A 25,447-nucleotide genomic window follows, 5' to 3' on the forward strand; every position below is an offset into this window, starting at 1 on the left:
TTTTGAATTCAGGATGAGAATCAACTTAAACTTGAAAATGCTTATTTTATGTTATGTGCCCAAATTTTTTTAGCTCATGTTCATTGTTTTTCAGTAGGAATACTCAATACCTGATATGCATTTCACTACTGCATGAATACAGAATAATGGGGTGTTACAATTGCAAATTCAAAATGCAAAAAGAGGACATTTATGCTATCATACCAAATTTCAGTCTGTTATATGCTCACTCCATCATATTCTTCAAGTGACTGAAGTGTAATAGCAGTAGTATAATTTTTTTCTAATTATTTTTAACTGTAACACTGAATCATTTTTAAGCAGTTGATACTAAAGGAATGGATGAACCTCTATCCAAACACATACAAAGGACTAACTTGTGTTCTTGGCAGAAATTGAAAAATACACATAACATCTTAAGCACTTCCAATAAAACATGTTTTTCAAATTTTATGTTGATTCTAAGTTTACTTATGTGTCACATGATCACCTATCCCATCCAAAAGATTAAATTTACTTCAGTTCAATGTTCATTTCACATGTATTTCTCACTCGATCATCAGTCCCCCAATATATATTTATTTGTTATCTTTTGAAAATTATTTGCTAATTCCTCAAAATATATCATATAATTATATGGAAAAAATACAGAAACTATTTCAGTTACAAGCATTTTTACTTTGGCTACAAACTACTTTACCCTAGGCTCTGCATGCCTGTTTCTGCTAAATCTACGAGGCTGAGTCCTGCAAGCACTCCCCGAGTGTTGCTCAGAATTACTTCAAAGGGATTTCTGCATGCAGAGCACTTGAGAGGATGAAGCTTATAATTATTAAAATTTATAAGCCATGTCAGTCTTATAAAGGAAACATGGCAACCTGCCTCCTCCGCAACACATACACTGTTGATTTTTAAATATTAATGGAATGACTGCTAACAAAAAAGGGATTTTTTTTTTTTTTTTTGGTTTCCACCCAAATTGTTCATTACCTAAATTGCTGAATTTGATGCTCCGTAAGTGGATGTACATTGATTTTTATTAGGCTTTGTTTCCCCCTGGAATTGATGTGGATTTTGTTAACCTTGCAGAATGGTGGATGTAGGAGGCCAACGATCAGAAAGAAGAAAATGGATACATTGCTTTGAAAATGTCACATCTATCATGTTTCTAGTAGCCCTTAGTGAATATGATCAAGTACTTGTGGAGTCGGACAATGAGGTAAGCACTGACTGAAAGCACTCTCTTGAGCATTGCAATTGATTGAAACCTGAGCTCATGGTTTGGTGAACTATGTAGAGCTGTGTTTTTCACATGAGTATTTGGGAATTATGTAGGGGAGCCTGAAAATGAGTAGAACGAAAGAAATAATACTTAGTACTTACCAGTTCATCTCAAAGTAGCTAGCTGTTCTGTCATGGTCTATGAACAGATTGGTATGTCCAGTCCCAAATGTTTTCCATGTGGCTACCAGCAGTATCATACAACTACAGGTTACAAAAGCAACAGTAATGCAGAGATTAAAACGCTGATCTTCAAATGCTGTTATACAAATTGATCCCCTGTACAGATGATCTGTGGAGCCAAGCAGTTTTTTGCTGCCGTAGAATCTAGTTGATTACAAAGAAATTATTTATGGTAGTTATTTGTGGAGGTAGAGTTTCCAATGGAGCCGTATGGGTAGGGTCTGTAAGGCTGGAGTGGTTACAAGGATCTTACATTTCAGACTATCTGGAATGCAGAATGAGATGCCTTGATGATGGCATTTGTTTTTACAATTGTAAATCCAGATCCTAAAGTACTGGGAGAGGCTAACAGCTTCATTTCAGTATTTCTCAGCATAGTCTTTACACTGGGTTATATTTGCTCTTGCAGCTGTTGAGAAATAGCAAAAGAAGAAAATGGTGTATTACAAATAGCGTTGGCAGAATTAGCTTTTTATGATTTTGACAGATAACATCAATGTTTATTTTTCAGCACTTTGTTCTATTATTCTCTATTTTAATTTTCAGAGTTGCAGGAAATTATGGGGGGCTGAGAAAATAATTATTTTATGCCAGTAAATGTTGAGATTGAAAAATTAAAACTTTATAACCATTAAAACACAAATTGTTAACATCACATGTCAAAATATTAGGGCTGTTGATTAATAGCACTTAACTCATGCGATTAACTCAAAAAAATTAATCGCAATTTAAAAAAATTAATCGCAGTTTTAGTCATACTGCTAAACAATATAATATCAAATTGAAATTTATTACATATTTTGGATGTTTTTCTACATTTTCATATACATATTCATGTATATTGTATTCTGTGTTGTAATTGAAATCAAAGTGTATATTTTTATTACAAATATTTGCACTGTAAAAATGATAAAAGAAATAGTATTTTTTAATTCACCTCATACAAGCATTGTATTGCAATCTCTTTGCTGTGAAAGTGCAATTTACAAATGTAGATTTTTTTTTGTTACATAACTACACTCAAAACCAAAACAATGTAAAACTTTAGAGCCTACAAGTCCACTCACTTCTACTTCTAACACTAAACTGAGAGGAGTGGTAGATACGCTGGAGGGTAGGGATAGGATACAGAGGGACCTAGACAAATTGGAGGATTGGGCCAAAAGAAATCTGATGAGGTTCAACAAGGACAAGTGCAGAGTCCTGCACTTAGGACGGAAGAATCCAATGCACCGCTACAGACTAGGGACCGAATGGCTGGGCAGCAGTTCTGCAGAGAAGGACCTAGGGGTGACAGTGGATGAGAAGCTGGGTATGAGTCAACAGTGTGCCCTTGTTGCCAAGAAGGCCAATGACATTTTGGGATGTATAAGTAGGGGCATTGCCAGCAGATCGAGGGACGTGATCGTTCCCCTCTATTCGACACTGGTGAGGCCTCATCTGGAGTACTGTGTCCAGTTTTGGGCCCCACACTACAAGAAGGATGTGGAGAAATTGGAGAGAGTCCAGCGAAGGGCAACAAAAATGATTAGGGGTCTGGAACACATGACTTATGAGGAGAGGCTGAGGGAACTGGGATTGTTTAGTCTACGGAAGAGAAGAATGAGGGGGGATTTCATAGCTGCTTTCAACTACCTGAAAGGGGGTTCCAAAGAGGATGGATCTAGATTGTTCTCAGTGATAGCTGATGACAGAACAAGGAGTAATGGTCTCAAGTTGCAGTGGGGGAGGTTTAGGTTGGATATTAGGAAAAACTTTTTCACTGTGAGGGTGGTGAAACACTGGAATGCGTTACCTAGGGAGGTGGTGGAATCCCCTTCCTTAGAAGTTTTTAAGGTCAGGCTTGACAAAGCCCTGGCTGGGATGATTTAGTTGGGATTGGTCCTGCTCTGGGCAGGGGGTTGGACTAAATGGCCTCCAGAGGTCCCTTCCAACTCTGTTATTCTGTGATTCTATGATTCTCTGAATCTTGTTCAGCCAATGACAAACAAGTTTGTTTACATTTACAGGAGATAATGCTGCCCTCTTCTTATTTACAATGTCACCATAAAGTGAGAACAGGCATTTGCATGGCACTTTTGTAGCCAGCATTGCAAGGTATTTACGTGCCAGATATGTGAAACATTCATATGCCCCTTCATGCTTCAGCCACCATTCCAGAGGACATTCTTCCATGCTGATGGCGATTGTTAAAAAAATAATGCGTTAATTAAATTTGTGACTGAACTCCTTGGGGGAGAAGTGTATGTCCCCTGCTGTGTTTTACCTGCATTCTGCCATATATTTCATGTTACAGCAGTTTTGGATGATGACCCAGCACATGTTGTTCATTTTAAGAACACTTTCACTGCAGAGTTGACAAAACGCAAAGAAGGTACCAACGTGAGATTTCTAAAGATAGCTACAGCACTGGACCCAAGATTTAAGAATCTGAAGTGCTTTCCAAAATCTGAGAGGGACGAGGTGTGGAGCATGCTTTCAGAAGTCTTATAAGAGCAACACTTGGATGCAGAAACTACAGAACCCGAACCACCAAAAAAGAAAATCAACCTTCTGTTGGTGGCATCTGACTCAGATAATGAAAATAACATGCATTGGTCCGCTCTGCTTTAGATTGTTACCGAGCAGAACCTGTCATCAGCATGGACGCATATATTCTGGAATGGTGGTTGAAGCATCAAGGAACATATGACTCTTTAGCCATCTGGCACATAAATATCTTGCGATGCCAGCTGCAACAGTGCCATGAGAACGCCTGTTCTCACTTTCAGGTGACATTGTACACAAGAAGCGGGCAGCATTATCTCCTGGAAATGTAAACAAACATGTTTGTCTGAGCGACTGGCTGAAAAAGAAGTAGGACTAAGTGCTCTAAAATTAGGAAGTAGGACTTGCAGGCTCTAAAATTTTACAATGTTTTATTTTTGAATGCAGGTTTAGTTTTTTTTCATAATTCTACATTTGTAAGTTCAACTTTCATGATAAAGAGATTTCACAACAGTAGTTGTATTAGGTGAATTGAAAAATACTATTTCTTTTTTTTTTTTTACAGTGCAAATACTTGTAATCAAAAAGAAATATGAAGTGATCACTGTACACTTTGTATTCTGTGTTGTAATTGAAATAAATATATTTGAAAATATAAAAAAAAATCCAAAAATATTTTAAATGAATGGTATTCTATTATTAACAACGCGATTAATCATGATTAATTTTTTTAATCGCTTGCCAGCCCTACAAAATATATAAACTAAATATCCTTAAATCAAGCAGCATTTTTCTTTCTTTATCTTTCGGTTAATTTCAATTATTATCAATAGAAAAATGTTTTTGTTGGTTCGCGTTTCTATGGTGAAATCAAAGTTTACCAACATTTCCCATAAAAATCCAATCCTTCCAAGCCTAATTATAAAGGATGGAATCAGCAGTCAAAACACACCAATAGTTAATTTAACAGTTACCACATATATTAGCTGAACTTTGTGACAATTTTTCAGGGTAATAAGATAATTTAACATTTGGAAATATTTCCTTTTTTTAAAAAACAGAAACTGTTTCAGTTACCCTTCAAAACCTAACAGGGTGTGCCAAATCTGTCCTAGCCAGTCTTTTTCATTTAGTAACATTAAATGAATCAGCATAATATTTACATGATTGCATAGACGTAAGTTACATCACTTCAGAAAATGATAGATATAGCAAAATAAGTCTGGTATCCACACAGACTTGACTCTTTTTCAGTGTTAGTTCTTAATAAAGTCCAGTTTCAAGAGTTGAGCAAGAGCTTGTAGATTTGCCCTTTTGTTTTGTTTTTTTAGAAAAAACTCCTGTTACATCAGCCAGCTAAAAGTACATCCCTAATAAAACAGAGGTCTTTCAATTTTATCGCTTTGGTATGCACTCAGACATTTAATTCACACATATTGAATGCTGCGTTGTCACCCGATCTCAAAAAAGATATATTGGAATTGGAAAAAGTTCAGAAAAGGGCAACAAAAATCATTCGGGGTATGGAACAGCTTCCATATGAGGAGAGATTAATAAGACAGGGGCTTTTCAGCTTGGAAAAAAGACGACTATGGGGGAATATGATAGAGATCTATACAATCATGACTGGTGTGGAGAAAGTAAATAAGGAAGTGTTATTTACTCCTTCTTATAACACAAGAATTAGGGGGTCACCAAATGAAATTAATAGGCAGCAGGTTTAAAACAAACAAAAGGAAGTATTTCTTCACACAACACGCAATCAACTTGTAGAACTCTTTGCCAGAAGATGTTGTGAAGGTCAAGACTATAACAGGGTTCAAAAAAGAACTAGATAAGTTTATGAAGGATAGGTCCATCAATAGCTATTAGCCAGGATGGGCAAGGATGGTGTCCCTAGCCTCTGTTTGTCAGAAGCTTGGAATGGGCAACAGGGGATGGATCACTTGATGACTACCTGTTCTGTTGATTCCCTCTGAAGCACCTGGCATTGGCCACTGTTGGAAGACAGGATACTGTGCTAGATGGACTTTTGGTCTGACCCAGTATGGCCGTTCTTATGTTCACAAAATGTTCATATCCGTGAAGGACTGGAATAGACTGACGTACTACAGGAGATACATCTTTTCATTCTGTTTATGATCAGAGTTTGTATTCCTTTAACTGGGCTTCACATCAGCATGTTATTTTATTTTACAAGACATGTGCATTATAGTAATTATTTTTTATCCGTGTAATGCTCTAAATTAGACTGCTGTACCAGCAATATTTTGCTTTCACCAAAGCCCAAATGTGGGACAAAGAGCCAAAATTAAGGGCACAATAAAAATAATACTACAGAAAGCTTAAACCTATCAACAGAACAGGTCATCATCACCTCATTTCAGAGGACGCACACAGCACCCTACACACTTCTCAAAACCATTATAAGCTCTTAACATGTGGCATAAATGGTGCTTATTACATATGTGGGCTCTGAGCCCAAAATATGTTGGGTTAATCTCTTTATTATAGATGACATTTTTTTAAAACCTTACTTTCATGATCCTGCATTTGTGATAGAAATAATTTAATGTGTTAACATTCAGATAATACCAGGTTTAATGTTGGATTATGGTACATAGGTTCTAAACTAAGGATCATCCTTCACAGTGAGGGCTAGTTCATAATGCATGAAAGCCTCCGTCTTCAGAGAACAAAGCATGATTGAAGTTAGTTTGGGCAGTAGAGAGAGGCTGGATGTAAAGTCTGTTATGTTAATTGTAGTGAGGGTCATATGTAGAGTGTATTTCTGATCTAGTTTATATGCAGTAATATATAATATTGCATTCACAGTTAATTACTAAGAAAAAAAATCTTAAAATGAGTTGACACATTTTCATATTGGCCTGCCTTATGTCAGCTTGGTCTGATAAGTAAGGATATTGAACAGGTTCAGATAAAACAAGAGTCAACCAAAACCTGGCCCTTCACTCAAACCAAGCCTAAAATGTTTCTGAGTTATGAAAACGTTTGTTTATCTTTTGGTTTCTATTTCTTCTCTGCATTGTCCTCTTGCAGCCATAGACTAGAACAGAGGTGGGCAAACTATGTGGGCACATCCAGCCCACGGGACCCTCCTGCCCGGCCCCTGAGCTCCTGGCCTGGGAGGCTAGCCCCCAGCCCCTCCCCCGCTGTTCCCCCTCCTCCGCAGCCTCAGTGCGCCATGCTGCCGGTGTAGTGTATTAAACTGCTCCAGGTAGGAATGTGCTACTGGTAGCAGTTACGGAGAGCAATTTACTACACTACACCGGCGCAACGCTCTGGGCGGTGTGGCCGTAGCGCCGCCACCCACCGGTGCTCTGTGCTGCACGGTAAGTGGGCAGGGAGCGGGGCGCAGGGGGGGGGTTGGATAGAGGACAGGGGAGTTCGGGGTACTGGTCAGGGGGTGGGGGTGTGGTTGGGGGCGGGCAGTCAGAGGGCAGGGAACGGGGGGGGTTGAATGGGGCTGTGGGGGGCAGTCAGGGGCAGGGGTTCCAGGGGCGGTCAGGGGACAGGGAGTGGGGGGGTGGATGTGGCAGGAGTCCCGGGGAGGGCCATCAGGGGCCGAGAAGCAAGGGGGGCGGATAGGGGGCGGGGGCACAGCCTCCCCTAACTGGCCCTCCATACAATTTCCAAAACCCGATGTGGCCCTCAGGCCAAAAAGTTTGCCCGCCCCTGGACTAGAAACTGACATATCAAGAGGGAGCTATTCTCAAAGCATTTTCATGACACTGTTGAAACCAGAAAGCACTGGAAGTCACATAGGGAAAAGCAAATTATGACAGATATACAGCCTGATTTCCAGAATACTCTTCGTATTAAACATCTGAAACTTTGAATGGCTGTCCAAACTGAATTTCACAACTTTTTGAGATTTGCTCCTCACCACTATATGTTTATTCCCTTAAATGCAAATGGAAAGTTGAAGCTGTTTAACACAAACTGATGATAAATGCTGATTGACCGTGCGTAGCTGGAGACTAACACGCAGAACCAGCTTAAAGCTGGCATTCCCTGAAACGGACTTCCTCTCCAGGAATAACTGCAGAAAAAAGAAGATGCCGTCCTCAGTTGAAGAGGGATCTGGTTCATTCACAAGGTTGTTGTACTCCCAGGGGAAGTACACAAGGGGGAGTACTCCCATAGAGAATGAAAATTTAGGTTCAGAGGACTAAGGGCATTCTATCTAGACCTGTTGTTCCTGAATATTTCTCCTCTGCATCCTATCCTCATCAGATAGGATTACACCATCGCTGTAGTATCAGGGACAGACCAAGAAAGAGACCGCTTTCCTGTTCCAGTGGGCAGAGAAAAGGCTTCAGAAATCTCTGTACTCCCTTCATTTTTTGGGTTGCTGTAGTCTCCAAGCAAACTGGACTCCCATTTTGAATTTGGGGTACAGAGCCTCAGAAGGTGTACATTGGCATAGCGCTATTGACCTCAGTGACACTGTGCTGATTTACACCAGCTGAAGGTACCTCACTTTAGGCATCTAAGTTTTAAACTTTTGTCCTGTGTTTTAAAAGGCAATTTCATGCCCGAGGCCTCTAATTAAATCATCATTTCCCCTGTGGAACCTTCAGCCTAATCCACAGAGCCTTCTGTCAAGGTTACCTTTGAGTCAGTACGCTATAATCCTCTGCATTAACTAAGATAGAGTTTGTTATGGATACCACTTCAGTCCATAGAATAGGGGTGGCTTGTTGCTTTAGTCTGCATCCCTCTCTAGCTATTCTCACCGTAATTTTCTCTCAAAGCCTTCTGTGGAGATCTCCTTCCTCAGCTCATGCCCCAAACCTCTGGCTAGGTATGAAGTTCTATGGAATTCTTGAGATGTCCAAATGACTATCAAAATTTACCTTTTCCAGAAAGAGGGGTTTAGGAAATCTAGGTCACTATTCTTCCTTCGAGGGGTTTTGGGAGGAAGTATTATCCTCTAAAGATGTTCTGTCCTGATGGATCAGGTGCTGCATCAAACTCTTATATTAGCTAGATCGGGGTGGGCAAACTTTTTGGCCTGAGGGCCACATCGGGTTTCTGAAATTGTATGGAGGGCTGGTTAGGGGAGGCTGGGCTTCCCCAAACAGCCAGGCATGGCCTGGCCCCCACCCCCTATCTGACCTCCCCTGCTTCGTGCCCCCTGACAGACCCCCCAGTACTCCTGCCCCATCCAACCCCCCTGTTTCCTGATGGCCCCCTGGGGACCCCTGCCCCATCCACCCCCCGCTCTCTGTCCCCTGACCGCCCCCGGACCCCCTGCCCCTAACTGCCTCCCGCCACCCTATCCAACTCCCCTCTCTTTCCTGACTGCACCCCTGGTGCCCCTACCCCATCCAACCACCTTGTTCCCCACCCTCTGACTGCCCTGACCCCTATCCACACCCCCGCTCCCTGACCATAACCCCCAAACTCCCCTGCCCTCTATCCAACCCCCGCACTCCCTGCCTCCTTACCGCGCTGCCTGGAGCACCGGTGGCTGATGGCACGGCTGCATCAGGACAGGCAGCTGTGCGGCTCCAGGAGCTCACTGCCCCGCCGCCCAGAGCATTGTGCCGGCGACACAGTGAGCTGAGGCTGCGGGGGAGGGGAACAGTGTGGGAGGGGCCAGGGACTAGCCTCCCAGGCAAGGAGCTCAGGGGCCAGGCAGGACAGTCCCATGGGCCATAGTTTGCCCATCTCTGAGCTAGATCAAGCAGCTCTCTTAATCTGCATGGCTCCCCGGTTAGAGCACTCATTACTTCTCCAGCTGACCAAGGGATAGTTTCTGCAGAGGAATTGTGAAGACCCCCCACAACGTTGTGCTCCATTCATGTCAGCTGAGAGGAGAAGCAATCCTTATGTGATATGCGCTAAGAGGAGAATAGTCTGATTCACCTTCCAAGCATCCTCGTACCTCCTCTTTTCTTTCTCACACGTCTGCTTCCACTTCTGCCTAATCCCTTTTTGGCTACTTTCACTCCTGCCTTTTCCAGGCAGACCCGTTCTGTACTGGCACCAGCCACATCTCAGAAAAACAAATTTCTCTTGACTGCTAATTTTTTGCTAGAGGTGGCAATTCCTGGAGAGAAACCCACCAAAGTATTTGTAAAATGTGGAGTTTAAGCTGAGAGTCGGATTTTCAGGAGTGCCGACATGATTTAGGAGCACTACTCCCATTAACAATTAATGGGACTTGAGCTCCTAAATCTTCCCTATAGGGACTAAGTATAGGGAATATTGTGTAGACTAACCTATTTGTGCTTTGGAAATTCTTATCTGGGAAATGCTGCTGGAGGTTCAGGAGGAAATGTGTGCACTAGAAAACATGAAGCAGACAAGGAGGGTGCATCTATTGTCTGTACTCATGTTGCCACGTCATGGAAATTAATTGTACATAAGAGAAACAAAAGGCTCTTGGGAAGCAGTTTTGCCAAAAATTTGATTTGAAGTAAAAAATCTTTGTTTGTTAATGTCAATATGTTGCTGTAGGAAGGTTTGGCTTTTGCAAATACTGTTCTTGTCATTGAGCAGTAAATTTTCAGCATAGACCAGAGGGGTTTTAGCCAGACAGCACATGTGTACCACATTGAATATTTACTTTTCAGTCTGAAATATTTCTTGTCAATTTTCATTCATGTCTCAAAGGCTTATTGTTAAGTACAATACCTTTGATTTCAACTTCAGCAAAGCTGAGTGATGTAACTGAAAATGTTTTTTCATTCTGATTGGAGACTAGTCACTGTAAGCAAAAACATCTCTTGATCCCCACAGTTATAATAACTTCTAGTCTTGAATTTATTTCCAGCCTTGATTTTTGTGTAATAATACTTTATTTATAAAACTTCTAACTTTTCAAGGTTTCTCTTTAAAAACATCTTATGGAGGTAAAAAGCTGCAAAATTCCTAGGTGTCCTGAAGACTGGTCCGCCTCTGTCCACCTAAAGTATTTACTATTCACATTAACACCAATGAAAATAAACTTCTGAAACTTTTTGTTTTTCACTTTGAAATCTGATGTTCATAACTTTAGTTCAAAGCAGGCTTTCTGGGTCCAACTTCTGTATTCTGTATTCTGTGCATATATCTGTATTCTGACAGCCTTCGGCCTGTATTCTTGCAGATCTGGAACTAATTCAGTATGGCTTAGAACTAAACACCAGTTTGGGTGAGCTTAGTTTTGCCCTTCAGTGAGCTGCACTTTCTCTCACCCACGCTGACGCTATTATATGGATAGATGTTAGTGAGATATCAAAGTGCTGCTCCATTCACCCCCACCCCCGGCTTTCCCCCAACATTCCAGTCCTGGCGCGTGTAGGAGAAGAGTGTATTTATCTCACATCAGTAAAATGTAGTTGCTTGAATGTGGATGTGGGGACAGTAAGCATTCCTGTCGCATGGCACTCTCCTAACATTAAACAAAGTAATAAGAAGTGTATAATATTTGTTCCTCATTTTAATTTAAAGTCTATGGTGATGTTTTGCAATGAGGACCTCTTTATATAATCCTGCCAATGCCTCTGCAGTTGCAGAGATGTCCAGACACAGCTTGAACTGAGGATTGAGTGGTGGAGCCAGCACAATGGACACACATTCTTTGCTGACCGCTGAGCCCAGCTCCGTGAAGCTCCCTGTGCACAGGTGACCGTTGGCATTGGAGCTGAGGAAGGAGTATGACAAGGCCATTTTTCACCATGGAGGGTGGCACGGGAGATGCAGGAGTTACTTCATCCTCAGGCTGGCTTGTTGGGATGGATTCTGTCCCACTCATGGAGAAGTTCAGGACACAGCCAAGCCAAAAAATAATGGGGAATAACTGGGTAGGCAGCAATGTTGCTGAAAAGGATGTGGGGCTAATCATGGATCACAAATGGAATGTGAGCCAGCAATGTGATGCAGTTGTGAAAAAGGCTAATCTAAATCTGCCATGCATTAAGAAGGAGTGTCATATGTAAGACCCGGGAGGTAATTGTCGCACTCCACTTGGCACTGTTGAGCCCTCAGCTGGAGTATTGTGTCCAGTTTTGGGTGCCATGCTTTAAGAAAGATGTGGACAAAGTAGAGAGAGTCCAGAGAAGAGCAACAAACACAATAAAAGATTTAGAAGACCTGACCTATGAGGAAAGGTGAAAAAACTGGGTATGTTTGGTCATGAGAAAAAAAGACTGAGGTGGGACCTGATAAACAGTCTTCAGATTTGTTAAGGAGTGTTACAAAAAGGACAGCAATCAGTTGTTCTCCATGTCCACCAAAGATAGGACAAAAAGTAATTCGCTTAATCTTCAGCAAGGGAGATTTAGGTTAGATATTAGGGAAAAGGTTCTAACTATATGGATAGTTAAATATTGGAATACGCTCCCAAGGGAGGTTGTGGAATCTCTGTCACTGGAGGTAATAACATAAGAATGGCCATACTGGGTCAGACCAGTGGTCCATCTGGCCCAGTTTCCTGTCTTCTGACAACGGCCAGTGTCAGGTGCTTCAGAGGGAATGAACAGAATAGGGGAGTTATCTAGTGATCCATTCCCTGTGGTCCAGTCCCAGCATCTGGCAGTCAGAGGCTTAGGGACACCCAGAGCATAGGGTTTCAGCCCTGACCATCTTGGCTAATAGCCATTGATGGAGCTATCCTCCCGGAACTTATCTGATGCTTTTTTGAACCCAGTTATACTTTTGGCCTTCACAGCATCCCCTGGATTTTAAGAACGGGTTGGACAAACACCGGTCAGGGGTGGTCAAGATATACTGTGTCCTAACTCAGTGCAGGGGAGGGGGCTTGACTAGATGACCTCTCAAAGTCCCATTCAGCCCTACATCTCTGTGATTCTATGTTTCTAAGAAGACAAGATTCAGAATTTGTTAAAAGATAAAACCTGTTAAAAGATAAAATAGATTTGTGTAACTTAAGTGTGCCACAAAGCCATTAAACAAAGGAAATCCTGTATATTTTAAACTAGAGATTGGGACAGGTGCGTTAGCACAGATCTAAATAATACACTGTTGAGATGTTAAGAGTAACCTTCGTTTGTTTTTAATGTATATGTTATTGATTTGGCCCCCACACCTCAAAAATAAGGGAAGAGAAAAAAAGAACAAAAAAGTAAAGGAGTGGAAAGGGAGGGAAGGAGAGCAGGGAAGGGAAAGAAGAGCGACATCTTGGTTTCCATTGACTGGGAATTTAACAAATTTCTAGAAAATCAGAGCAAATCTTTTTGTGTTTTTCTGAGGTCTATCTTGTTAGCTGTCAGGTCAGCCAAGTCACTGTGCCAAGCTGCTGTCCTGTGGAAGCAGCCTCCTCTTCCATTTAAGCAATTTGAGTAATTTTGGATGTGGGAAGACCTTTGACTGTGTAACCACTGTTCTTAACTAAAATGCTCTATAGTCTTTCAAGAGCTTTTCTGGGATCAGGCCAGTGATACTGCCACTGATAATTTGTCATCTGTGTTGAGTGATTAGCAATGCATGGCTTCTTCTCCACTGTGTGAACCTGTGTGACTGTTTTTCGTATATAGTGGTATCCTACAATATGAAGTTTTGCCATGTTTAATTCTAATGCCAAGATACTGTGGTGATGGACACTTCACTTTGGAAATGCATAGGACAGTTATCTATCTCAGACAAAATGTTTCTACAAATATTAATTAAAACAGATTTATGGAAGTGCCCCGAATTCATCATTAAGCTTGCAAATTTATACTGACAAAAGTCAAGAAATTCAGTAATATGACCTTGTGCATTGGTGGATTTTGGATTGCTGTTTAAGCTGTTTCCAAGGTTGTTTAATATAATGATAATATGGCCAAGTTAACATTGTCCTGGGGAAACTTAACCCAGATCCTTGGCTTTGGATGAGAAGCATGCATTGCAAAGGAAGAGCTCTAAGTCACCTTGCATTCCCGCAGTCCTGGCTTGTCTGTGCTGGGCCAGTTGCCATCGTATTTTAGAGAAGCGTCAGGGCTGCTCTAACTTGTGTTGATGGCCAGTAGCCCAAGAGGGCCATTGGGGATTTCAGGGACTTAAGCAATCCACAGCCATGTCCTTTACACCAGTAGCCAGGAGAAGATTGGCATAGAAGTGGTCATGCTGGCTCTAAACCACTGGAGAATCCTCCTGCACAATGGTGATCCTCATATAGCCAGTATTGCTGGCTTGAAGGCCATTTTCCCTGCTGTAGTACAAAAAAACTCCACCAGCGAACAGCATTAAACTCTTTTATTTTCTGAGTATCCTGTCTTTTTTGCAGTTAAATTTTCAAACTTAACAATGCATTAACGTAAATTTGACTGGGCTTTATTTTATTAGCAAAGGAGTTAAAATTTTTACTTTGTGTGTTTTCTTTATATTTTCTCAGTTTTTTTCTATGTGAGTTTACTTCAAATGTATAGGTGCATGTGTGTGCTTCTACCTGGAAACCAGCCCTCTTGAGTGATTAATAGATAAGGGACAGTAAAGGATTTTGCAAGCACAGAATATGCTTTTAAATCATATTAAGCTTTCTTTAAAAAAAATTAGCAATGTAGATATTTCTTATTGAGGACTACATACATGTAAAGTTTCAGTTTTAAAACAATGCTATTTGTGAATTATTCAAGCACAAAATGTTCCTGATTTCTTTTGTTTTTACATGTGAACCCTGTTTCTCCCATGCTTGGACAACTCAGTAACCAACTGAATGTTTTTTTTCCACTCACTAGCAAAAGATAAACTCACTTTTGAGCTGAGAACAGGCATGACAAATTTCACCCAAAAGGAAAAATGTTGAGAGAAAGGGGGAATCAAATGTCCAAAAGGCCTTAACCAGAACATCTCTAATGTGATCCTAGGATACAGTATAATCCTCCTTTGATCTCTCTTCCTCTTAATCAAATTAAGAGATCTGACCTAACATTTTACCAATTCTCTATTGCTCCACTTTGCACTGTTTACATGGCCTGATTAGTGTGATTTTTGTAAGATAGCGGGTTTTTTTCTAGTTAATCCACTGAATGATATTTCCTGAAAACTTTTTCCTTTCTGTTTGTATTGTGCTTTTACAAAGAAGGAAATGCTTGCTTCTCAGTTATGCATAGTTTCTTTCCATAATCTTGTTTTCATGTATGAACAACAGTATACAGGAGTTACGTAACTCAGTGTATCAACATTTAAGTATACCAACCCTGTATCATTATGAAACTGGTTTAGGGCTTTTAATATTTATTATTTTTTCCAGTGCAGTTCATGTTATAGTGTACATTTTCAATGTAAATCTGCCAGTTTTATTGTCTAGTTGTCAGATGAGGACACAGTTAGTTTACGGTGTTACCTAGTGTCATTCCTCTGGGACTGAGTTGGGCAGAGTCTGTGCAGGGCTGTTGTATTAATCACAAGGGTCCAAAGAGTTTAAGGTAGTTGTGACAAAGTTCCTTCTCTGCCTTGGTGAGTCCTGCGCTTATTGGCAGATTTGCTCGCCTCAGAGGTTCACGGCAGCCCTCAGTTTGGCCACTTTCGTGGCTCAAATCTTCCGTTCACTTAGTTAGTCTCATCACTGGCCAGCATGGGGAAAAGGAAGAAGAACAATCCCCACAGTCTCTGCTGATCCACCTAGTGGATCGGGGAACAGGCCAGAGACCTTCCCCTCTGGTGGAACCCACAGTCCAGTTCAACTGCTCCGGTATCAAGTAGGGAGTTGGGGGAATAGAGGGATGGGGGGAACCCAGGCCCGCCCTCTACTCCGGGTTCTAGCCCAGGGCCCTGTGGATTGCAGCTGTCTACATTGGCTCCTGTAACAGCTGCGTGACAGCTACAACTCCCTGGGCTACTTCCCCATGGCCTCTGCCCAACACCTTCTTTATTCTCATCACAGGACCTTCCTCTGAATGTCTGATATTGCTTGTACTTCTCAGTCTTCCAGTAGTACGCCTTCTCGCTCTCAGCTTCTTGCACTCTTGCTCCCAGCTCCTTGCACACATGCCACAAACTGAAGTGAGCTCCTTTTTAAACCCAGGTGCCCTGATTAGCCTGCCTTAATTGATTCTAGCAGCTTCTTGATTGGCTGCAGGTGTTCTAATCAGCCTGTCTGCCTTATTTGTTTCCAGAAAGTTCCTGATTGTTCTGGAACCTTCCCTGTTACCTTATCCAGGAAAAGGGACCTCCTTAACCTGGGGCTAATATATCTGTTATAAACTCTTTCAACCTCCAACGTAATTCTAGTGATATAAAGAGGTCTGGGTTTTTTCCTACATCGACCTTGGTATACTTGATTTCTTGGCAAACACCCAAAACATTCATGTTAAAGTTCAATGTTTATTGATCAAACACAAGAAAAAAACAAGAAATTGAAACAAGCATTTGTACTGAAACTGAGAAATTACACAGAACAAACTTAATCAAAACCTTTAAAGTCTCTCTTCTTTTGGAAGCAAAATGTCAGAGTTTTATTTTCAGAAACTACCTTTCTCTGATCAAAAAGGAAAGGGTTAATTTTACTTTCAGTCCTCATGTATAAAGGGTACTCCTGTCTCCTGTTTCTAACAGTCACAGGATGAAGGAGAGAGTGGATAGAAAGGGTGGAGAAAATACAACTTTTGCTGTTGTCTTTGGAAGACTGGATGGCTGGTCAGTCACAAATGGATGCTTTGGCTGACAGGCTGACCACAGCACCAGTTGCTTAGACCCTGGTTCACATTCCAGTCAGGGGTATCATCTAGTTGGGTCTTTTCTCCTTAGACAGGGAAGGATTGTGGTCCTCTCGTCTCGCTGTGCTGATGCAGTGAAGTTGATTCAGGATTTGATGAGAAGCTGAGAGAATAAGAGTGAGGATAGAAGGAAGGAAGCGAGGGGAGAAGCGAAGGGAGGGAGGGAACAAAAGGAAGGGAACAGAACAGAATCTTATGTTCCTTTGCAGTGCCGGCAATTAGGTATCCCCTGAGGACTAGATGTCATGATGATATGTTGATTTTCAGGACTCACACGTGGGGGGAAAAATGTTATATGATCAAGTCTGGTCTACTCTTTCTACTTTGGGATCAGGGAAGATGAGATGAGACAAGATGAGCTGAATTGGGAGCTGAACATCTTCCTGCTTAGAAGTCTACCAGGTTGTTCCTGACCCCCAGTAGGCTGAACTGGGATGCAAGGTGGAACAGGCAAGCAGTGCATTTTTTTTTTCAAAGTTTTTTTAGAAACCCAAAAAGGGGAAACGTGAGTGTCATAGTTCATCCTCATTATTTTGTCCACCAGTTAGGCCTAATATCTGACATACCAATTTTGTTTCATTAACTTCTGGTTCCATATCCTCTATTTTTTAACAAGCATAATTTCAACACAGTCTTTGAATAATATCAGCAGAATACTATCAGCTTTTTCGTTTGGGCTAATCCAGTTTCTCTGTCTGGTTTTCTTGCACCTGTTTATAACATTTAATTACTGAAAACAACTTGACCTATTTTCCATGGTTAAATTTCCAAGCAGGCAAAAAGTTATAGACGTTTTAAGAACTTGCACATACTTTTTACATTTGAGCTTACAATTGGAGTAAATTTTTAGTTGCATTAATCACAACAGGACTTAGTCTCATGGGCCACAGAGGCATTTTGGAGAGGAAAGTGCTGCGTAGGGAATTAGAACAGCCTTAGCTATTACTGACACTTGAAGCTTGCAATTAGACACCCATGGTGAGCCCACACCAGCTGACTTCAGCTCGTGGGGCTTGGGCTAATGGGCTGTTTAACTGTGGTGTAGACATTTGGGATCAGGCTGCAGCCTGAACTCTGGCACCCTCCCCTTTCACATGGTTCTGGAACCCCGGCTCCAGCCCAAGCCCAAATATCTACATTGCAATTAAGCAGCCTCTTCGCACTGGCCAGCCATGAGTTTTTAATTGGAGTGTAGGTGTACCTTAAGTGACGGTAGCCAGTAAGGCTATTTTGATTTGGATAGGGTTCATAAAACTGCAGCCTGTTAATGAGGAATGTTTTATACCCGAAGAAAAGTATTAACAGATGCCAGACTGCACCTTAATTATGACTCAACTAGCAGTCCTCACTTACCTCTGACCTATTGTCATCTCTCCCTGTTACGTATCGCATCCAGCTTGTTCAGTCAAGCATCCTATTATACATAATATATAGAAGAGAAAACTGTGCATTATCTTGTTTTCCTTTTCAAACATGGGATAAGATCTAGCAACATTTAGCAGAGCTGAATTTCTATTGCTTTCTTAAATACCCAGAGAAAAAAGAGGAGGAAGGAAGGAGACATTTAAAAGTTCCAAATTCTGCTGCTCAGTACAACTGCAGTTTCTCTAGACTCACTGGTGTGAATGAGGGCAAAATTTGACCCAGAGGATATACTATACCAATCACAGCATTAGTATTACAAATTAAATAAAATTCCATTAATTTTATGTGCTATAAAGGGGTTGGTGTTTTCATGTATATATAATATACACACACACACATGCTGGGAGGTGGATATTTATGGGATAAATTAATTTATCACATGATTCTGTAATTTATCATACACATATGACCACTTTACTTACCCTCTCCCACTACTGAATTTTCCCCTGATCTTCTTCTAACATTCCACAAGTCTGAGTGGCTTCAAACAGCTGCAGTTTAAAAAACAAAACAAAAAAGCCTGCCAGACAAATGTTTTCTCTTTATTCTCTCAATTTTGGAATTTTTACTGGAAAAATTATTCTTGCTCAGATCCCAGGATAGATTGGATTCAGTCCTGGGCAAGTCTTATGCCTACAGATCTTTAACGTTTGATATCTTACAGCTCAGTAGGGCTAGAAATATAAGGTTTTATGCTACTTGGTAGGAGAAATTACCAGATTTCCACTGAGAACTGGCAATCACTTACAGTCTTGGAAGAGCCTGAGAGACTATATTTTCATGTCTTTTTATAGCCTCCTCTTAGCCCTATACTATGCAACTCCTGGTAATTAAGGCATCTGACTTTACAGGTGGAAGGACACAAAAATAGTCTCCATAAAATGTTTAACTCTTTAAAATATTTACAAAATAGATTTCTTGCAATGTGTCACATAAAGAATACATATTTATGAGGTATAAAGGGTTTTTTTTTATTGGCATAACTCATGGCTTTGTTATTTGCAAGTAAAGCGGCCATTTCAAATGTATAACATTAAAACCTTTATATCACATACAAACATGTATATTTGTGTGTATGTACATATAATGCATGTATATGGGTTTATCATTAGACAGACACTTTTAAAATTATGTATTATACATAATATATTTATTATAATGTTGCACAATGTAAGAAATAGGTGAAACAAAGTAACATAGGTTCCTCTCTATAAATTGGCAAATGGGTATTCATTAAAAAGTAAAATATTGCCATTATATAAAAGTTATACATATTATAGGTCTGCAATAAACACTGTACAAAAGCAAACATATGGAAATAGAGTAGGATATTGTAATGCATTTGGTTCAGGAAATATGTTAACATTTAACTTTAGTAATTGTCTGTAATCAAGAAGCAGTTGGGCATGCAGGAGTGAATGAGGATGGAGAATTGTTTCTATATATATATATCTTATAAAGAGGAGGACTGAAAGGACAAAGTAGTGGACAGTGTTACTGTATGGAGTTTGTAGGCAGCAAAACATTTAAATATATTAATTATTGATAATGTAAGTGTTGCATGGTTTCAGTTAACTGCTGTTTGATTTTCTGAGAGCTTTTTTAATAGTAACGAATATCCTTTCCATGTCCCTAAATAGGTTAATACTTCTGGGACACCTCACTTAATTCTAACTAGAATAATTTAGTATAATATCACTGAAAATAAATGGGGTCATGAGTTTTGATAAATGGAATGAAATTCTCTTAGCTGAGATGTCAAAAGGCAGATATTGGATTTGCCAAGCTGATACCATTATTATAGACTGGAAAAGCTACAGAGAAATTGGGTAGAACAATATCTGTAATGATAGAAGATAGCATTTGAAAATAATTCTAGTGACCTCATCTGAGCATCTAGTACACAAAATAAATGCAAAGAAAAATGTTTAATTCATTATGGTCAGAGTTCATCTGCTTTATAAAGAAAAGAGAGAGTACACACTCAGATGTGAATTTTAAATGCATGTTTGTAACTGAGGATTAGCGAGAAGAACACTTTTAAGTTTTTCCAGTCTTTTGCTTGTTGTAATGTAGTTATTCAGTTCTTATTTGCCATCTCAGCTTCTGATAAGCAGGTCAGGAATTTCACTAATGCTAAATGGAGCAATGTGGAAATTCTACTCTGTGTACAAACGTCTATATGTACCGGGGGGGGAAATGTTTCTCTATCAAGAGTTCCCTTTTTTGTTGCTAAAGAGACAGTGTCAAGCTAAAATTTAATATGGCCTTGCTTTTGTTATTAAAGACAACTTATATAATTAAAACAAAGAATTTTTAAAAGCTTTTATCTTTTATTATGTTTACTTTTTTTTTTGCATTTATTTTTATTATGAACAGTGAAACAAACCAGACTAGTCAGTTTCTGTTCTAATTCATATGGTTTTCCAACACAGTGAGGGCATTTTTAACCCTCTCAAGAATTGCTTATATAATTTATAAAAATGTTTCTATTCAAATTAAGTTCTGTATCCCTCTATTCTTTTTGTTAAACAAACCCTATCCTGCGTGCCTAAGCTAATAATGTACCTTTAATAACAAAACTGTTCCATTTCACTGTAACTATTATTGTTTAAAATTATATTTATATGCTGAATATACTTTCTAATAGGAGACCAATATCTCATATAATTCCGGTCCTCTCTTTACATCTTTACAACTATCAACTGACTTTGCATTACAGTATTTAGAAAATAGCTCCTGCTTTTTTAGCTTATAATACACTCCCAGATTCAAGTTTAGATTCCAGTTCTGCCCTTCAGTGACATAGCAAATGAAACAATCAGGAATGATTTGAGATTTGGGAGTTTTTAAAATCACAGAAAAATGGATTACTTGATTGACTTAAACTCTAGACCTGTGCATCCAGACCATGTCTAAATCTTGCCATTACTTTCTACACCGTATCCACACATCTAAAACTCTGATCCAGACCCTCATAATTTGCCTACAGCAAATTCCTCTCGACCTTGAAAAAATGCTGTATTGCCCCACTTACATCTACACAAAATGCTGGTTATAAAGATACTTTACCTGGGTTCTCGCTTTGACCTCTTAACTTCCCTCTTCATCCCTCCATGGATTTTCCCTTCTGTCATTTTCACAGGTCACCATAGTTTACAGATCACAGTGTTACAGGTGAATGAAGTATAGTTAGTAGAAGTCTTATGCTGAATCTAACAGCATAATTTTTCAGTCATTTTCTGTGGCTATGCAAATATGTGGAATTGCCTCCATCATAGTATCTGTGAAGTCCCAAAGAACAGCAGAACTGTTCTTGGTGGGGGATAGCCTGGATAATGTGATTACCTCAACTGAGCTACTGAATCAGCTTTTCCCACTGTGAAGAAATTTTCTTGATATTTTGAGGATAAAATTGCTTCCGTTGTGTCAGGGTCTTGAAAAGATTACAGCCGAGTCTTCTCTGCTTGAGTTTCAGCCAGTGCTACTGACTGAGGCTCTGGAGGGCAGAAGGAGCTTTGGAAAAGTGTTTTCTCTGAGATTTTATTGTTCTACAAACACTGAATAAGGGTACAATGTAGGAACATCAGTTTTATTCAGCTTTTCTTGAGCAGATGGGGAGAGGAGTTGGTGGGGAAACTTATCCTGTAGTTTCGTTTTTAAGGACAATGTGGATGATCTTTTCCTTTTATAGGTTACTTAATATAAATCTGGATTTCAAGTGAGTATTTTTAATAATTGTATACATGCCCAGAATCCAAGTTAGGTTTTTTAGTTTGTTGTGTGTGCATTTTGAAACTAGAGGAAATAAATCTTTACAATAGTAGAGCTCTTTTCAGTTATAGTCTAGATGATAAGAACATAAGAACGGCCATACTGGGTCAAACCAATAGTCCATCTAATCCAGTATCATGTCTTCTAAAAGTAGTTAGTGCCAGATGCTTCAGAGGGAATGGGCAGAACAGGGCAATTTATCAAGTGATCCACCCCCTGTCATCCATTCCCAGCTTCTAGCAGTCAGAGGTCTAGGGACACCCAGAACACGGGATTGCGTCCCTGACTATCTTGGCTAATAACCATTGATGGACCTATCCTCCATGAACATTACATTTCAAGTGTCATTTTGTTACTCACTCACCCAGTTGTGTGAAATCCCTTTGTAACTCTCCGCAGTCTGCTTTGGACTTAACTATCCTGAGTACTTTTTATCGTCTGAAAATGTTGCCACTCTTTCCTTTTTACTCTTTTTCCAGATCATTTATGAATATGTTGAACAGCACTGGTCCCAGCAGAGATCCTCGGGGGACTATATTATTTACTTCTCTCCACTGTGAAAACTGACCATTTATTCCTACCCTTTGTTTCCTATCTTTTAACCAGTTACTGGTCCATCCCTCTTATCCCATGACTCTTTACTTTGCTTAAGAGCTTTTGGTGAATGACCTTGTCAAAGGCTTTCTGAAGGTCCAAGTACACTATATTCCCGGGATCACCCTTGTCCATACCCTCAAAATTTTTGAATAGATTGGGGAGGCATGACTTTCCTTTATAAAATCCGTGTTCACTCTTCCCACAACATATGTTCATCTATGTGTCTGATAATTCTGTTCTTTCAACCAATCTTCGTGGTACTGAAGTTAGGGTTACCTCCCAGTACTTGCCAGAATTGCCTGTGGAGCCTTTTTTAAAAAATCTGTGTCACAGTTGCTACCCTCTGCTCATCTGGTGCAGAGGCTGATTTAAGTGACAGGTTACATAGCACAGTTACTAGTTCTGCAATTTCATATTGGAATCCCTTCAGAACTCTTGGGTGAATACCATCTGGTCTTGGTGACCTATTACCGTTTAATTCATCTATTTGTTCCAAAACCTACTCTATTGACACCTCAGTCTGGGATTGTTCCTCAGATTTGTCACCTAAAAAGAACGGCTCGGGGAATCTCCCTCACGTCCTCTGCAGTGACGATCGATACATAGAATTCAGTTAACGTCTCCACAATGGCCTTGTTTTTCTTGGGTGCTACTTTAGTTCCTTGAGCGTCCAGTGGCCCCACTGGTTGTGTGGCTGGCTTCCTGCTTCTGATTAAAAAAAATTGCTGTTAGTTTTTGTATCTTTTGCTAGTTGCTCTTTAAATTCTTTTTTGGCCTGCCTAATTATGTTTCCACATAATGAAATAGTTATGTGATGTTCAGCTATGATGTATTAACTAATGACAAATCAGGACATCATCATAGTTACATTATCATTTTGATATGGGTCAAAAACCTGAAATGGCATTCGGTGACTTTAAAGTTTTGGAGTTCAAAATTCTTCTAGTGTTTTATAGACGCCATGCTCTGAAGCACTAATATTTTTATTGACTTCTGGATCCTCTGGCTCACTCACAATCCAGTCTTCACTTCTTTTCCAGAATTTTATGTTCCTCATTAAGGGCACAATCCTGAAAAAGAATAGTGCTGACCCACTAGTAGGGTGCCAGAGTATGGCGATTTGTTGTTCGCAATCTAATCCAATAAGGTAGTGAAAACCGAGAGGAGCAGGTGCTAGAGGCTGCTGAGCTAGCAAGAACACTGATCCCAAAATACAAAAGGAGCATTGCGCAAGTGGCTGAGAGAGAGAGACAGGAAACTGTCAGAAGCATTTTCTCTCTGTGGTTGGCCCCCAGACAGTCTGTGCTCTCACTTTCTCCTGTCCTCGCTTCTTCTGGGATCTCTGGTAAAGAGCAGTGGTGTCTTGAATACTGAAAATGGGTCCCACATATTCATTGTGCTTGTTAATCACCAAGACTTGACCATACCATGTTCAATCCCCAGCACACCCCCTTTCTCCAAACTCACCTTTACTAATTCCAGTGCGGGCATGGAGATTTACTTCATGGCTGACCATGCTTCACTTTTCTCTGAAGTTTGTAGAAGCATCTGCATTAGTCGTTTGGTTGTCTATGCTTCTTTCAGCACTCAGCAGCTCACAGGATTGACCTTAGAAGAGCATACAGCAGCTGGGAAGCCACTGTATCCCCCAAAACACCCATAAATCATTTTATCTTTTGTGCCAGTAGCATGTGCTATATAGAGAGAGATAGATATATTCCTCTATCTTAATACACACACATTTTTGTTTCTATTTCTGTCCATACAAACATTTTGTGAGTTAAATGCTTGTGAAATGTGCTAGAGTGAGAGCCCTTGAGAATAAAGCCACAGAACAAGGTTAGCATGAGTCGAAGCCTCACGCTGTTCCAGTAAAGGAGTGAGAGGGGAGCTTAGTCACCGATCACTGGCCCCTTTGCTGAGACTTCCAACAATATTTCCAACTGATGCCACTATTGGTGGCAATTTTGGCATATAGACAGTTATCCTGTGGAAGAAGTTCAGAGACTACTACGTTCATTTCACAGTAGTACTTATTAGAGATGGTCAAGAAAATATCTTATTTTTTCCTGTGAAAAAATCTGACAAAAATATTTTTTTCAAAAAAAAAATAAAAATAAAAAAGACATTTGTTAAAAACTGAACTTCAGTTATCAATGAAAATTCAAGTTTTGTTAACAAAAATTCATTTAGTTGAAAAACTTTATTATTAGGGCTGTCAATTAATTGCAGTTAACACTTATGATTAACTGAAAAGAAAACATGTTAATTTTTTTAAACACGTTAATTGCATACCTCTGGGCAGGGAAGGCGTTATTGGCGGCATGGGGGCTGAAACCCCAGCCCACAGTTCTGGAGGCAACGGGAGGGCTGGAGCCACATGCCCCAAGAGAAGCTGGAGCCCCGAGCCAGGTTGAAGCCCCAACCCCCCAGTCCAGAGCCTATATTTGACCTTATAGAAAACTCCAACGATATTTAAATTAATGTTATTCTATTATTGTTTAACCATGCAATTAAAACTGTAATTAATCATGATTCCTTTTTTTAATCACTTGAGAGCCGTATTTATTATATAGATATATAAGAAACATTTTGACCGAAGTGTTTTGGCCAGCTCTGGTAGTTATGTGATTTGATAGTTGTTTAGACTATGAAGCCTTCGACTAAAGTTTAATGAATTTCAACTGTATTTGAGCCCATCTTACCTGGTGAAGGGACATGTAACCAGGTGCAGACTCACCGGCGGTGCCTCCTGCTGCTCGTCTTAAGGAATTAGCGTTCCAGCCTCCGGAGCGCACTTTTCAGGCCAGTGTCTCACCTTGCTGCTGGCTCCCGTGTCCCTCCCAGGATCCCAGTGCCCCTTTTACTGGGTGCTGACCCCTTGCAGTACCCCACAGTTCTAGGTCTCCCCCTTCCAGGGGAACCCCCCACCCACTATCCCTGCCTCGCCTCAGTCATAGGCTCCTGCCAGTCCCCAGCTAGCCCACACTCCCTGGGGCAGACTGCAGTATGAGCCATTCATCACAGGC

General features: G+C 40.4%; 1 protein-coding gene across 1 annotated transcript in view; it reads left to right on the forward strand.

Moving 5' to 3' along the window:
- Nucleotides 1-25,447, forward strand: part of LOC141987660 (guanine nucleotide-binding protein G(q) subunit alpha) — a 227,867-nt gene that overhangs the window by 173,095 nt on the left and 29,325 nt on the right. Inside the window, exon 5 of the mRNA XM_074953214.1 lies at nt 1,090-1,219. Within this exon, the coding sequence (XP_074809315.1) occupies nt 1,090-1,219 (130 nt within the window). The remainder of the gene's footprint in view (nt 1-1,089; nt 1,220-25,447) is intronic.

The sequence above is a fragment of the Natator depressus genome, chromosome 5 (assembly GCF_965152275.1).
Source record: "Natator depressus isolate rNatDep1 chromosome 5, rNatDep2.hap1, whole genome shotgun sequence".
Taxonomy (NCBI): Eukaryota; Metazoa; Chordata; order Testudines; family Cheloniidae; genus Natator; species Natator depressus.